Source organism: Anguilla anguilla, chromosome 1 (assembly GCF_013347855.1).
Source record: "Anguilla anguilla isolate fAngAng1 chromosome 1, fAngAng1.pri, whole genome shotgun sequence".
Lineage (NCBI taxonomy): Eukaryota > Metazoa > Chordata > Actinopteri > Anguilliformes > Anguillidae > Anguilla > Anguilla anguilla.
The window spans coordinates 19,914,167-19,929,745 of NC_049201.1; the positions used below are offsets into that span (position 1 = coordinate 19,914,167).

At 46.6% G+C, this 15,579-nt stretch overlaps 1 protein-coding gene across 1 annotated transcript; it reads left to right on the plus strand.

Annotated features, from left to right (window-relative positions):
• Positions 1–560: 560 nt before the first annotated feature.
• On the plus strand, positions 561–15,313 carry exoc5 (exocyst complex component 5). Its single transcript, XM_035384204.1, has 18 exons — positions 561–788; positions 1,937–2,031; positions 3,230–3,377; positions 3,889–4,083; positions 6,223–6,287; positions 6,645–6,673; positions 8,001–8,110; positions 8,537–8,581; positions 8,776–8,916; positions 10,530–10,612; positions 10,703–10,912; positions 11,552–11,699; positions 11,925–12,033; positions 12,564–12,684; positions 12,836–12,922; positions 13,255–13,363; positions 13,493–13,708; positions 13,871–15,313. The coding sequence occupies exons 1-18, from the start codon at positions 762–764 to the stop codon at positions 14,057–14,059; spliced, it is 2,127 nt and encodes a 708-aa protein (XP_035240095.1). The 5' UTR covers positions 561–761; the 3' UTR covers positions 14,060–15,313.
• The last annotated feature ends 266 nt before the right edge of the window (positions 15,314–15,579 follow it).

A 15,579-nucleotide genomic window follows, 5' to 3' on the forward strand; every position in this document is an offset into this window, starting at 1 on the left:
CCATTAACTCAAGATGTCTCCACAGCCTAATTCCAATCCGTCGTACTGGTTTTAGGAAGCTCAAGCACGGGCCCTAGCATTTCCTGTCTCCTGTTATTTTTCTGCTTGTCCCTGCACTTCTGTACTGCTGCTTATTTACCACGTTATTGGGGCCCCACCAGTGACCCACTGTTGGAATAATCTTCCGAAACGAATTAAAACAGTATTCACTACTTATATCCACAAACTGCCGCTTCATCTGACTCAGATCTCTTTTAAACTTAACTATGATAGCCAAGGAAGAGCTTTAAAATTTATATTCTCTTTTGTTCTTGCCATTGGTCTTTCTGGTCGGTGTGCAAATGGTTATAAATTCTATTTGTGTCTTAGTAAATTGTATACTGTAAAATATTATACTGCAAATCGGTGAAGGCGTTACCCAAATACAGAAACCAAATAATAATCCTCCAGCATCAGCGTTGCCATCCATATTTCCTTATGGAATATGGAATGGACGTATTCAGTCAAAGAGAATCTCTTTGATTCAGTTTACGATAGCTCGGGAACGCGCTTCTTGTGGGTGGGGCTTGTCGTCTCCATTTCCGGCCCGGACATGGCTGCTGGATGCAGGAAGCACAGAGGCTGTTGTGTACAATCTTGAACAACATCAGACATTATTTGGAAATAAAAATTGAACCGGTTGATCTGCAAGTCCACTGTGTTTCCCGGGCCAGTCCGGTTTACTGTTACCGCAGACATAAGATTTCTGTCGGAAACAAACAATGGCAGCTACAGCTCAACTATTCGAGGTGGGGCTACGAACGCACATAGCTAGCTAGCTAACGTTAACTAATTAACACATAGCACAGAGCAAGATGATTTAGCCCTCCATAATAACAGTTTACCTATGCCGAATACGTGCAACTTTCTATTTGATGCAATTGCTTTATTTAGTGTTCGCCCTCGTCTGTTATGTGCCGGAATTTAGCTCGATGGCTAACTAGCGATGTCCTTTTTATTTTCCGGCCGTTGATAAATGATTGATGTTTACAACTGAGGTCTGTTTCAAGATTAAGCCGTTGAATGACAGTGGAGGCCAGCTGAGTATGCCATAAGTCACTATTTCTAAAATATGCTATCCTGTTCATGTGGGCTATTTCGGTCATGTTTTACCGGTGTCCTGTGTATATGTGTAGGAGTAAGCATTGGTACAGTCCAAGAATCTCAAGGGATTTGACATAATTGCTTGGTTGTTTGTAGTAGTTATCTCCGATTATATAGTTGATAGAAATATGAATTTTATTCACAACCGAATAGTTAACCGCTTCATACGAAGAGGAAATGACGAGAAATATGCATTTTTTTCTGACGCTTGGTGCTACCAAAGGTCCACATAGGTCTCAATATGTAGAATTTTCTTTCTATTGTTTTAATGGCAGTAGGATAAATAACTGACCTGAAGTACAGTCCAACCTATATGAGAAGTTGCTTAAGAAAGTCTACGTCTCTCATTCTGATTGATAGCTTTGTGTGTATCACTTCAGTATATATGTAACCTGTTAAAATATTAAAGCATTTGATATTTCAGTTACATCTGTCAGATATTGTCATTTAATGTTTTAACTGTATATGTGTGTTGAAACTGCACTATGCATATAACATAATGTTAAAATATCTAGTTATCATTTTGATATGCATTGCAATTTCTTACCTTACTGTAAGGATCATGAAGGCTAGTGACACTAATGAAGTGCATTTCTTAATCCATGTGGAATAGGATGAGGACTGTTTATATCAGTTTTTATATAGTGGGCCAAGACAGGAATAATGAATAAAATCATATTATATGAAGTGCAATTCCTACTTTTTTGTATTTTAAATTCTCATTAGCATTCCACGAAAAAAGCTTTTACACATTGATGTATCGGTTTGCATGATCATTTGCTTTCTTTCACAGGAACCTTTTGATGCAGATGAGTACATTGAGAGGCTGGCATGGAGGACCCCTGGAGGGGGCTCTAAAGGGGGTGCTGAGGCTTTTGACCCAAAAAGGTACTAGTCCCATTGCCCACCCGTGACCCTGCCTAGTGCCTACAATTTCATGCAGGCGTATCCTCAGTGTCTGTGCGACTGACATTATGAGGCTGCTTCTCTGTGACTGACACATCTGTCTGCGCACTCATGTGACTGGCATCACTGCCGTGGTGTGCATGTATGTGATCTGTGTTTGAGAGTATACTGTGAGTATGTCTGTGTGTATGTGTGTGAGTGAGGGGGAGGGGGAGGGGTGTGTGAAGTCACAAGCTTTTGCTGGGACAGCCGACGGGTAGTTCCCAGCATGTGCTCATCACCCCGCCCCACAATTGTGACAGGCTCTGGCAGATGCTCTGTGTCACGTCGGCTGTTCTGCATAAGAGGAGACAACATAATTCAAAAGTTGAAGGTCCTGTTTACACGCCTGGGTTCCCCTGAGGACCAGTGACGGGCACCGCTGGGCAGTCTTCGCTGGCACGCCAAGCCCCAGTTTCTTTGCCATCTGCTCTGTCTCTGCCAGACTTTGCTGTGTAGACACTTCCGTGCGGTGCATTATGGGAAATGTCTGATTGCAGTCACAAAGCACTGAGTCATGGCTTACTGAGAGAATGTGTTTTGGAAAGGCGAGCTCGTCTTAAGCTGCACTAGCCAGTGTAAAGGGAATTACTCAGGAGATTACATAGTCATCACTTTAGAGTGTTTTTCCCCCCGTAAAGAAACTGGAGCTGACTTGGAAAAGGCTCTGTGGCCCATATGGGACTTATAATGCCGCTGATGCTGGCTGTCAGTATGAGGAACCCACAAATCCAGAGACCTGGAAATTAATTTCTCAATTCTTTTTTTTTCTCTTTCTGTACTGAAGTACTGAAAGGTTAGCAGGAATGGTGGCTGTAATTCGTCTACTCAAGAAACTGACCTTTAGGCAGTTTTCCTGCTGACTCTGTATTAGTTTCTTCATAAAGTGTTGACCGTGGACAAAGTCTCCCAACATCCACTGCAGGTCTTTAATAACGTCAGGGCCATCAGGTTGAAAATATGGTCCCAATTGACCGTTTTTGTTTTCCTGCTCTTGCTCCAATGAGCGCTCTCGTATCTTGTCCTTTCTTAAATGGAGAACATTCTATGGGCACCCTGCCATTATGCAGAAATGCCCTGGCTTTCATTCTGCTTAGGGCAGTGGTTGAGACCCGTGTGCTCTCTGCTCTGCCCCCTGCAGGCTGCTAGAAGAGTTTGAGAACCACATCGAGGAGCTCAAACAGCTGGACGAGCGCATCCAGCGGCGGGTTGAGAAGCTGGAGCAGCAGTGTCACCGGGAGGCCAAGGAGTTTGCCCGTAAAGTGCAGGACCTCCAGAGGAGCAACCAGGTCAGTCCAAACACACAAAGGCTGGGGTAGGGCCTTCTCCATGGGTCAGTTGTACACAAGGTACATTAGGTCAGTTGTAAATCAGGCATGCTCAGGTATGTATCCGATGTGTCTGTCTACTGTTCATCTCTTGGTGCTTTATTCTGCCTATAAAGTCAGCTAAAATATTCAGCCAATCACAAACTTAATCTCTGTGATTGGCTTGGTTGGGCATCCCAGCTGAAGAGTCTTAAAGGACCCTCTCAAGTAGCGAGTAATAACAGAGTATTTGGATTGGAACTAAAAGTTGAGAAAATTCTATAGACCTGCTGGACCAGAATGAACTGAGCCTTAAGTGTATGTTCTTCATGAATTTTTGACAGTGCGTGTCTTTCTCGAGGAAGGTTTGTTACAGTTACTCTGCTATTGTAAGGCTTTGGGGAATCTTTGGCGCTTTGCATGTTTGCAGTGGTCTTCTGTTTTGTTCAGCCATGACTTTATGTCTATCTGTCTTGTCTGTCTGTCCCTACAGGTGGCTTTCCAGCATTTCCAGGAGCTGGACGAGCACATCAGCTATGTGGCAACCAAGGTGTGTCACCTTGGCGACCAGCTGGAAGGTGTGAACACGCCACGGCAAAGAGCAGTGGAGGCCCAGCGCCTCATGACCTACTTCAACGAGTTCCTGGATGGGGAGCTGCGCAGCGATGTGTTTAACAACCCTGACAAGGTCAGGCTACGGCCCAGTCCTGATGTACCTTTCCAACATGAGCACCAGCTGCAGTGCCTGTATTTTTTCTGCTCTGAACAATATCACTGCTTCTTCATTTAACACTAGCTTAAAACACCACCTTCTCTCAGGAGAATTGCATGTCATATAGACTCTTGTCCATACAACCAATACGTCTCCATTAGGTTGTGCCACATATACCACTTCTCATACACTTCCAGATACGTATATAACACTTTATTGCAATTATGTATAACTTTCAATGTCTGTTTAAGAGCTGCAAACACTGACACTCCCAACCCATTGCTTTTAGTATCACTTAAATGGTCATTCCCACTTCTATGACACTTCTGGGTAGATTCCTGACCCTTCTACCAGGCACTGGTTATCCACTCTCAGATTTAATACACACTAAACCCTGAGCCGCCAAGTGGTCCCTGTGAGGTCATTGTCACTTCCATCGATTCTGTTTTACCTGTCATGTCAGGTTCTAGCTACATACCACAGCTAATGAATCATCTGCTCCTTAGTAGTCATCTCAGCTTTCATATCGCATACCTGGCTGTGAAGAAGCTTTCTATCTACCATTCCCACTTTTGCCTCAGCAACATAGCAAACTGCAGAATTTTGTTCTCATTACTGAACTAGGTGTACCACACCAAAAATGCTTCTAAATATAAAAGGGTTGTTCTGTGTAGCTTTCTAATGATGTAGAAACAGCGTTTCTGAACATTGGCATACCATCCTTATAATCTTTTGGGACGAGTTTAAGTAACTTCAGTACCACTTCTTTCCTGCAGAAATTTAGCTTTTGATAATTTAAGGGTGTGTTGTGGATTGGGGACCGGTATCGAAAGGGTTTCTTGCTTGCATGGTTTGGAGCAGGAGAGATTTAAAAATGAAACGTATGCAAGATGAGGGAAACTGAGGGGCCTCATGTTGATGGAGGAAGGACTCTAAGCTGGGCATTGGAATACTCTAAGCAACATAAGAGTTGATAACGGTTGATTCCTGCTGGAGGGAAGTCACGTGAGTTATTGAAATATGTAACTTCTAGTAATGCGTTACTAATTGCCAACCATACTATTTAATCTATCAAAACAGATTTTGCCGTGTCATGTTGCACAAGCGGGCGAGTAGAGGGAAAGCCATGCAAAAGCTGTGTTTCGAATGCCAGGAACTGCTAAGGTGGACCCTAGGGTCTGGCAGCAGGGAATGCTAAATGCTGCTTCCTAAATACAGACACCTCGTACTGTACCTTGTATAGTCCTGTGTGGCCATGACTCAGCTAACTGGGGGCGGGTGGGGGAAATGACCAAAGGAAAACAAGCATCACGCTATGGAAGTAAGGTAATTGGTCTTTTACTTTCTGGCTTGTGTGCGAAGCAGACAAATGCAGCAAAGGCCCATGCAGCCTGACACGGAGCGTGGAGACGGCGGCCAGCACCGGGGGTCCGGAGGGGGTCCGGAGTACGGGCGGGATTTTGTCTTTTTTTTTTTACGAGCATACCTCGAGCCGAGGAGGAAAGCTGTGAGTCAATAGCTGGAGGGGGAGGCTCCGCTAATCCTCCTGAAAGGGAGGGCTGGCCCGCCAGCATGGAGACAAGTGCTGCTAAACCCTGACTGCAGGGAGACGGCTACATTACTTACATGGGATTTAGCTAATCTTAGCTAGAGGACAGATACTTAGAAAGCCTCGCAGAGCAAAAAGGCGGCATCCACCTCACGGGAGTGGGGTAATGACGTTAGCCGAGGCAGGCATGTGCGGGAGCAGAATAGCTGAGGATGGCGGGGCCGCCGCACGTTTCGGGTGAGTTGGGGTGGGGGGGTTAGGGGGGGGGGTTCTCTCGACAAGGCCCCCTTGGGAAGATATCCTGGCCCGGACAGATTACTGAAGGATATTAAGAGTCTTGTGGGATTACGCCCCATTCAGAACGGGCAGGCGATAAAGAGTTGGACGCGTTGCAAACTGGGCGCCGCTGATGCTCAGGTGAGCGGAGCTGGCCGTTATCGGCCGGACGGTGTGCATGCGACGGGTGATTTAATTAAAGCCGATCTCCCGGAGTGGAGGCGCTTCCAGCCCTCTGCCCTCCCCGACGCCTGCCTCACGGGGTCCTCTCCTCTGTCCCTACCCCACAGATTAAAGAAGCCGCTGACATCATTCAGAAGCTGCACCTCATCGCACAGGAGCTGCCCTTTGACAGGTAACTTACCCAGAATGCAGCTGTGCTGCACAGGGGCAGGTGTACACCCAGAGAGGCTCCTAGCCTCCAGCCTTTAAAGAAAACAATAGAATCTCTATGTGTCCAAACCGAGTGCACCAACAAAACAGAGATGCTAAATAACCATTAGCTTCTCGTGTTCTGTAATTAAATAGAACAACCGGTAAGTACCCTGGGAATAGCTTCTGAAATTGGAGCGCTGTCCTGATTCGTTAGTGTTACGCATGCAAAACCAAAAAGGATTCAGCAGCTGTTCACAATGCCTTTGATAACCACTGTTTGTTTTGCTTTGGATTCTTTCTAACATGTGTCTTTATCTTTGCCTTTGTCTCTTAACAGGTTTGCTGATGTAAAGGCCAAGATAGCCAGTGAGTAGCTTCTCCTGAAATATTTGAAGGAAATCGGTCTTTTATACTGTCTGCAGGGGACATTCACCCTAAAGTTAATTTGTGATGGTAAATCAGTCTGTCTGCCAATAACCTGGTTAAAAAGTTGGAATATTTACATTGATGTGTTTTGCATTACTGTGGGAGCCACACACGCAGTCTAGAGCCAGTAATTCCCAAAAAGCCTGCCCCCCACCCACAGGAAGCAAGCACAAGAAACTGTACTTGACTAGCCAGCTTGTGTGTTACCTGTGATTGCCAGTGATATTTGGCTAGCGCAAGCCAACAGTTAATTTGATTGATTTCAAGAGGAATAGGATGTAACATATGATTTTGCCCATGTACACAAGGAACCATGTACACAAGTGTGAAAGGTGGCTGCTTCAGCTGTCACCAACATGAAACAAGCTAGAATATTTCATTGCTTTAATCACTAATCATAAAAGTTAGCAGATAACATTGTGTCAGTTGCTAGCATGCTAGATGGCTGGTCAGACTAGTGTTTATTTAAGCAGATAGCAAGTTTACATACTCTGACACTGTCTAGACAAAAAGCAAACCAGTAGTCTAGGCAGCTGTCGATCAATCATTCAAGCTAAAGTTCGAAACGTGGCACAGGTCTTCAGTAGCTTCTTGCACTGAAAGTTACCAGAGAAAATAACAGCTTCTTCTAAATTTCCATTTTGAACTAAAGATTACTGATCATTCCGTTTTGGATCATAGACATTTGGAATGATCAGTGTCTTTAGTGATGTAATCTTTAACAGCAGTTACCAGCAGCTTCAATTGTGCTCTTTAGGCTCATTGGAAAAGAAAGGCCGATATTACATGTATTATTCAGATGATGAGAAGGTCGTTTGTTTACACACTGTCTCTCATCCCATGCTGAATGAACCACACCCAGCAAAACTCAAAAGAGCGTGAGGAATTGTGGGAAGTGGTGATGCACAGTACAGTAGTTTTGGATGCAGGAAGATATCTAGACAGCCACAGCCTGAAAATAATATTTTTTTAAAACCTTTCAACAGTGCAGCGAACCGTTGCACTGTTGAAAAATTAGGGTGTTCCCCTTCAACATTTTCTAAACAACTAAATGTGTAATATCAGCATTTCTGGTAGGCTGTTTCTTTCTACCATGACTCAGTATTCACTGCACAATGAATAGTTTTGAGGGTGTAACAAAAAACTTAGTCAGGCTAAAGCTTATTGTGGCAGAATTTTCCAACTTTTGGTTGCACTGGAAACAAACTGTTGTGTGTGTGTGTACGTGTGCGCCTGTGCCTGTGTGTGCGCACTAATTCATTTTCAGGTAAATATCATGACCTGGAGCGTCAGCTGATCCAGGAGTTCACTGCTGCTCAGCGCAGGGGGGAGATTGGCCGCATGCGGGAGGTGGCCGCGGTGCTGCTGCACTTCAAGGTGCCTCATCAAACGCGCACTGCTCCGCCCGTTCAGCTGCTGTCCGCCTCGGGTTCACTCTCGCCATTTACAGTACTGTGCGAAAGTCAGGCGGCCCTTCTGTTTATCCAGTTTCCAGCTAAAGGAGAAATTTCTGATGAGAAAGTAAATAAAAGAAAGGGTGGTCTCTGACTTCTGCACAGTACTGTATCTGCAGTAGTTTCATGTTCCACAATAGTGCCTGTTTTAAATCTTTGTTCATATAAACATATATTGCTTTAATAAATAATGAAAACTGCAGTGGTTCTGTGAAATGGCATCAAGTACTAGAGTGCCTTTTAGCTGTCTGCCAATCAAGAGGGTCCTGGTCTACAATCAGGCCTGAAAATGAGGGGCACAGTATGGTGTGTGAGATCCTGACTGGCCTTTCTGTTCTTACACCCGCAGGGCTACGCACATTGCGTCGACGTCTACATTAAGCAGTGCCAGGAGGTGAGCGCGGTTTTTAATCTGAGCACGCTCTGTTTGTGCCGATAGGCCTCTCTGCGAAACCCCTGTTGGGTACTTGTTTGGTCTGTGGTCTCTGTAGGCATTGTCTTGTGCAGCCATACGGCAAGGATTATAATAGCTTGCGTGACTCAGTGTTTGCGGCGCCGCTGTGTCATGGCCGCTCTCTGTGTTCTCAGGGGGCCTACGTGCGGACCGACGTCTTCGAGGACACGGCCGTCTTGTGCCAGCGGGTCAACAAGCAGGTGGGCGAGGTCTTCTGCAGCCCCGAGACCGTCATGGCCAAACTCATCCAGAACATCTTCGAGAACAAACTGCAGGTACTCCAGCCATTCGCTTTCTGTCTGTCTGTTTCTGCTGTTTTTCCTCATGTTACCTTCGATCTGATGTGTTCTCTTTCCTGCTGATGTCCATCTTGGTGCTCTCAAAAATGGGGAATGAAATAAATGGGTGACTGCACCCCTTAGAATATCCCTGAAGATCCCTGTTTTAGAGCAAGAAGTTTAATAAAAGTTGAGAGCCGGCTATAATAGTACACATGGCGCAGAGGTTAACAGTATAGATATGCATTTGTACTGTCTGCCACCCAGACAGAGTGAATAATTCGAATTTCTGTACACAAATTTGGTTTACACTTTAAGCTGATATTATTACTAGGATTTTGTGTGACTTTTCTTTTAGTAACTAATACAAAATGTTAATGTATGCAATATTTAGCTTCTACACCAGTGGTTGCATTAATGGAGGATTCTGCATTTTTTACACAGAAAAAAACTGGAAAAACGTAGGAAAAAAATACACTGCATCCATAAACGCAGATATTCTGAGGTCTTTTTTTAAAGATTCAAACAGGCAATGACCCAGATTGAACCACAGCAAAAATGTTACTCCTGTTTCTCTGAGACAGTTGTTTTTTGGGGGCTGTTGCTCTGTCAGTTAGCATTTGATTAGCTTAGCTGCAGTTTAGGACAGTTGAACTGGTGCTTTTAGAGATTTAGCACGCAGCTGACGTGCTAAGTTTAATGTGATTGCTCGGTCAAAACAAGCACAGATTCAGCGGAACCGCAACTAGACTGCAGTTAAACCGGATATACTATCAGGTGACCTTAAGATCCGTCCAACTGGGGCAATTTAATGGAACGTCACATAATAATGGTGCGTGTAATAAGTTCAATTTTCTCACATCTATCAGCAAATGGTGAAATAGAAATTTGGTCTCAGTTTGTTAGTTTCTCTGATATGGGCTATTTCACTATTTGCTAAAGGAAGTCAGAAAATTGAACTGATAATCATTACATGGACCAATAGGCCTGCACATATCTCATCATTTGAGGCAGCTAATTTTTGATTCTCACAAATATCAAGCCTATTTCTGATGGTCTATTAGAAATAGAAATAAATACAAATTATGTCCTAAAATAACTGTGAGATAAGGGTAAAGAGAACTTAGGATATTTTTAATGATCAACATATCTTACGAAAAGACCGAAACGTACAATTAATTTATCATACCAACAAGTAGGCGCATTGTCCATCTAGCCAACGCTGGGTATAGTCAATATCTCGGCAGTCATTGAACTCCATTGTTGTCCAAAAAACTAACTATTAGGTATGCTAATTAGAGACTCTAAATTCCCCATAGGTTTGAGTGTGTGAGTAAATGTTGTGTGTGCCCTGCGATAGATTTCCGGCCTGTCCAAGGTGTATTCCTGCCTCATGCCCAATGCACGCTGGGATAGGCTCCAACAACCCACCGCGACCCTGCTCAGGATAGGCGGTTATAGATAACGGATGGATATATCTAAACATTGCATGTTGAAAGTCTGGCCAGAGACCCCTTGCAGTAACTTCAAGTACCCCCTGTTGAACCCAAGGTCCTAGTGCATAAGTCACTGCCATAGTAAGACACTCCTGACTGACCATTTGTTCCCAGACCCACGTAAGAGAAAAACTGGAGGAGACCCGGCGGTCCGACTCGGAGCAGTACCTCAAAAACCTGTATGACCTCTACACCAGGTGAGACCGCGGTCTGTCTTTTATATCTTCTTCACCCCTCGGGCCCATCACCGTGACCCTCCACCGACCCCGCCTGCTGTGTGTCTCCAGGACGACGGGTCTGGCCACCAAGCTGACGGAGTTCAACCTGGGCTCGGACAAGCACACCTTCCTGTCCAAGCTGATCAAGAACATATTCTCCTCCCACCTGGAGAGCTACATGGACATGGAGCGCGAGTATCTGCGTACGCGCAGCGCCATGATCCTGCAGCGCTACTACGACTCAAAGAACCACCAGAAGCGCCCGCTGGGCACCGGCAGGTAGGCGCTGCTCTTCTTTCCCTCCCTCCCCGTGCTGCCTGGCTGTTACTGTGACTTCAGTGCAAACGCACGGTGTTATTGTTAGCTCCTCTCTCAGTGGAGCAGCTCAGAGCTCATTGATCATCTAATCACTGTGTGCGTTTTCATGCACGCTAATACTCCATCTTACCCAGATTATAGCAGTACTTTGATTATTGAAATGGTCATGTAAGCACCTCTATCTTATTATCTTAATCAGTGTAAGGTCATAGTCGGCATATTCAATACCGGATTAAGACACCTGGATTTTTGCCCAATCTTTAGATTTTTGGTACTCGTAGACATCTTGCTCCGATTTCTTTCGGCTTCTTGAAACTGCGCTTGGCTGACTCATTTTTCCATTGAGGAAACATCTTCCCTCCTCAGCCATTCTGTGTTTGGTCCGGATAACTCTTTAAGTCATTACACGTGGTATCCTTATGATGGCGGCGAAATTGAACTGCCGTAATGTGGTGTTCACCCGCAGTCAGTTGAGCGCTGCTTTTATAAGACAGGGGCCCTTTCACAAGGGCTTGGCTGTGATTGAGACCTGCATGTTCAGCCCCCGCGTGTCCAGCAGGGGGCCCCCCACCATGAACCCTGTCCTGTTCCCCCACGCAGCATCCAGGAGCTGAAGGAGCGGATCCGACAGCGCACCAACCTGCCGCTGGGGCCCAGCATCGACACCCACGGCGAGACCTTCCTCTCCCAGGAGGTGGTGGTCAACCTGCTGCAGGAGACGCGCCACGCCTTCGAGCGCTGCCACAGGGTGAGTCGCCGCCAGCCCCCGACAGTCACCTCACACGTGCATTCAGAATGCCCGTCCATTTCTGAGCCGCTGTTGCCTGGATACTGTGGCCAGTCCTGGACACAAACATATACTAGCTCTGGCTGGATACACACCCACCATTCCTCTGAATCTGTGGGTTAGAATGTAGTGAGATTTCTGTTCTGTAACTGTAAATTAGACCCCCGTTTGGTTCTTCTTCTCCAGCTGTCAGACCCCTCAGACCTGCCCAGGAATGCCTTCTCCATCTTCCTGCTGCTGGTGGAGCACCTGTGTGTAGACCACATCGACTACGCCCTGGAGATCGGCCTGTCAGGTATACCCAACTGTCAGATTCAATTACAGCAGAAGTGTTAGGAATAGTGTCAGGTTAAATGGAAACCTGGGATGCCGTCTACCCAGAAGCACTCTGTATGTCCTGCTTGTCTCACATAACACAGTGGCCCAGCCATGGGTGTCCACCAGTGTGGTGAGTTCAGTGGTGCAGTCACTGGAGCTGAAGCAGTCGTGTTCAGGTTTTTAATCTGGGTAATGCATCAATGCATAATGAGCATTGTGAAACAACCCTGTTCCTGGAGATCGATCCTCCTGCAGGTTTTCATTTCAACCCTAATTTGGCACACCTGATACTACTAATTAACACTGGAGTGAAAGCCTGCAGGATGGAAGATCTCCAGGAACAGGGTTGAGCAGCCCTGCTGTAAAGAATGACGAACTAATTTATATACCCCTGCCCTGCCTGCTTTACAATGGCACAGATTGGCGATCCTTGTACCTGCTTGGAAGTCCTCTAGCCGGGTGGGAGTTGTCAAAGGTAAATGTGTGATTTGGCCTTTTCCCTGACAGCAATCCCCTCGGCGGACGCCAAGAACGCCAACCTCTATTTCCTGGACGTGGTCCAGCAGGCCAACACCATCTTCCACCTCTTCGACAAGCAGTTCAACGACCACCTAATGCCCCTCATCAGGTAAGAGAATGCGAGGACTCCAACGCTGTTGTGCGTTCCTGCCACCAGCCCCTGCCGCTGGTCCCCCATCCCAGCCAACATTCTGAAACCTGAGGGCTTCCTCAGGACCAGGGTTCAGTATCACCCCCCCAACGTCTTTGTTCCCTCTCAGCTCGTCCCCCAAGCTCACCGAGTGTCTGCACAAGAAGAAAGAAGTGATTGAGCAGATGGAGGTGAAGCTGGACACCGGCATCGACAGGTCAGTCACTGGCAGTGGCCCAGCTGTACAGTATCCACCACACACTGTTCTGTGCTCTGTTCTGACCAGCGCAAGCATATAATCACTACGTTGGTCTGTTTATGTGCACAACAGTGGGACGGTATCCTGTGTAGTGATTGAAATGGGACCGATTACTGTGGGCTCCATTGTCCCAGGACCACCAAGCAAATATGTGGGCAGAAAATGTTTATAGATGTTGAAAGTCACCATGGATAAGTTCTGTTCATGCAGTGACCATTTTCCCTCTGGAGGCTGGCAGCCTTTGTTTGATCAGCAGCTTTGAACGCCATTTCCCCTGCTTTCCTGTCCAGGACTCTGAACTGCATGGTGGGCCAGATGAAGTACATCCTGACCACTGAGCAGAAGAAGACGGACTTCAAGCCAGAGGACGAGAACAACGTCAACATCCAGTACACCACCGTACGAACTCTGCCACTACACCGCTTTTGGCTTCACACGTACTGCGCATTGAGCCAGCTGACCTCAGTAGCATGATGTTACACCCTCCCTCTCTGTTCTCCGCCTGTTCCTCCTCCCCCCCCCCCCCAGGCCTGCTCCAAGGTTTGCGCCTACGTCAGCAAGCAGGTGGAGAAGGTGCGTCAGTCCATGGACGGGAAGAACGTGGACACGGTGCTGACGGAGCTGGGCGTGCGTTTCCACCGCCTCATCCATGAGCACCTGCAGCAGTTCAGCTACAGCTCCATGGGCGGCATGCTGGCCATCTGCGACGTGGCCGAGTACCGCCGCTCCGCCAAAGACTTCCGGGTGAGAGGTCGAGTGACACGGCTCAGAACAGAGAAAAAGTGTATTATTAAAGTGATGGGGGGTGAACATTGTACTTTGGTCATTGAACATTGACCAGTGTCGATTTTTCTGTTCCCTCCCCATTATTCTAAAATGCTGACCGCACACTGTCTCCCCCTACAGGTCCCTCTGGTCCTGCAGCTCTTTGACACTCTCCATGCCCTCTGTAATCTTCTTGTGGTTGCCGCTGACAACCTCAAGCAGGTGTGCTCAGGAGAGCAGCTTACCAATCTGGACCGAAACTTGCTGCACGCCTTCGTCCAGCTAAGAGCCGACTATCGTTCCTCCAGGCTGGGCCGACATTTCAGCTAATGACCACCAGGGGTCACTGTAACTTCCTCGTAGCCAATGACACTACCGCCCAATCACACCACACCTTCCATATTTCTGCATCTACCTTCTATACTCCACAGCATCATCCCCACAAACAAACATACCCAGCTTCCCTAGACAGCCAATCAGGAGTGATATTAAAATCCTGCACCTTGTATTTCAGTCAGCTTCCTTCTGGCTTATCGTAGACTTTCAGAGGAACTCACCCAGTGAATTACAGAAACCTCCAATGGGTCTGGACTCGTGCACTTTTCAAGATATTCAAACCTGCACTGACTGCAATGCCATTCTGCCCATTCCTGTTTTACTGGGCCTAGTTTAACTGTCAGAAATGTAATCCCTCTAATATTGACAGACACCGATAGAGAGCATTTCATCTGTTCTATATCCTGGCTGTTTCTAAAACAACCATAGCTGTATTAGATAGACGAGAATGACTGAACAGTTGAATTTTTAGGAGCTCACTTCTGTTCCTTTTTTGTTGTTGCTTTCATTGTGCCAAATATGAGTGCTGTGAGGAAGAGCTGCTCTGAAGGAGCCTGCCGTTCAGCCTTGCTAAGGTCTCCAAAGCACCTCTTATTTTGGGATGGGGGGGCGGGGGGGGTCGCTACGGGCCAGCTCTGCTCTGGGAAGCGGACTGGAACTAAACCCCGGCCGCGGCACATTCTCCACGGCGTTCCCAGGCCAGAGTCCACCGCGCCAGGCGCGGAGAGGAACGCAGCAGCTGCCTTTGCCCTTTGACCCCTCGGGGGAGGTCAGTCTCATGTCGAGAACACGGTGGTCTCCCCGCTAATCGCGTCTGACGTATGTCCAGGTGACCGGCTCGCCGCTCCGGTCGAGGTGGAAGCCCCAGTGATGTCACCGAAAGCCGTTTCGCCACAAAGATCAGAGAGTGGCTGAGGCTCACCAGGAGACACTCTCACACAGACACTCCCATGCACAGGAGTAGGCTCTTTGCTGCGATTCAGAGCGGGCTTCTCTCTCGACTCCCCACAGCATCTTAGCATTTTAAAGAACCTTTGTTACAGAAACTTTTTTTTTTTTTGTCCGCGCTCTGTAGAATCTACAGTAGTTGATGGTCACATGATTGGGGCAGCATGGTTGGTGTTTTGTTTCTGTTGAGTCACTAAGGCCCAAAGCAGGGCTGTCCTTGCCTCCATCCCCATGCTGCCACTGTACAGCTCCTCGCCTTTGTTAATGATTAATAAAGAAGGTTATGTTGTGTTAAACCTTGGCATTCTTGGCCTCATCCTGGCTTTGCATCTTTCACCATGGTTATTGGGCATCTAGCACCTCATAGGTACATTTTTATAGGTTATTTACGTTAGGTTTCTATAAGCTTAGGGAGTTAGTAGTATAGTTAGTAATTAGTATATAATTACGTTTGTATATTAATCAGTCAAAATAGTTGCCTTGTTAATAGACATTAACTCTTACTCTACGACTTAAAAACGTATACATGCTATACATACATACATATAAATATATCCAAAAAAGCA

Bases quoted from the DNA above. Each gene is read 5' to 3' on its own strand.
- exoc5 (XM_035384204.1), top strand. From the start codon at position 762: ATGGCAGCTACAGCTCAACTATTCGAG. The intron at 12,034-12,563 runs GTATACCCAACT...TTTCCCTGACAG, and splicing joins CCTGGAGATCGGCCTGTCAG to CAATCCCCTCGGCGGACGCC. The intron at 12,923-13,254 runs GTCAGTCACTGG...TTTCCTGTCCAG, and splicing joins CTGGACACCGGCATCGACAG to GACTCTGAACTGCATGGTGG.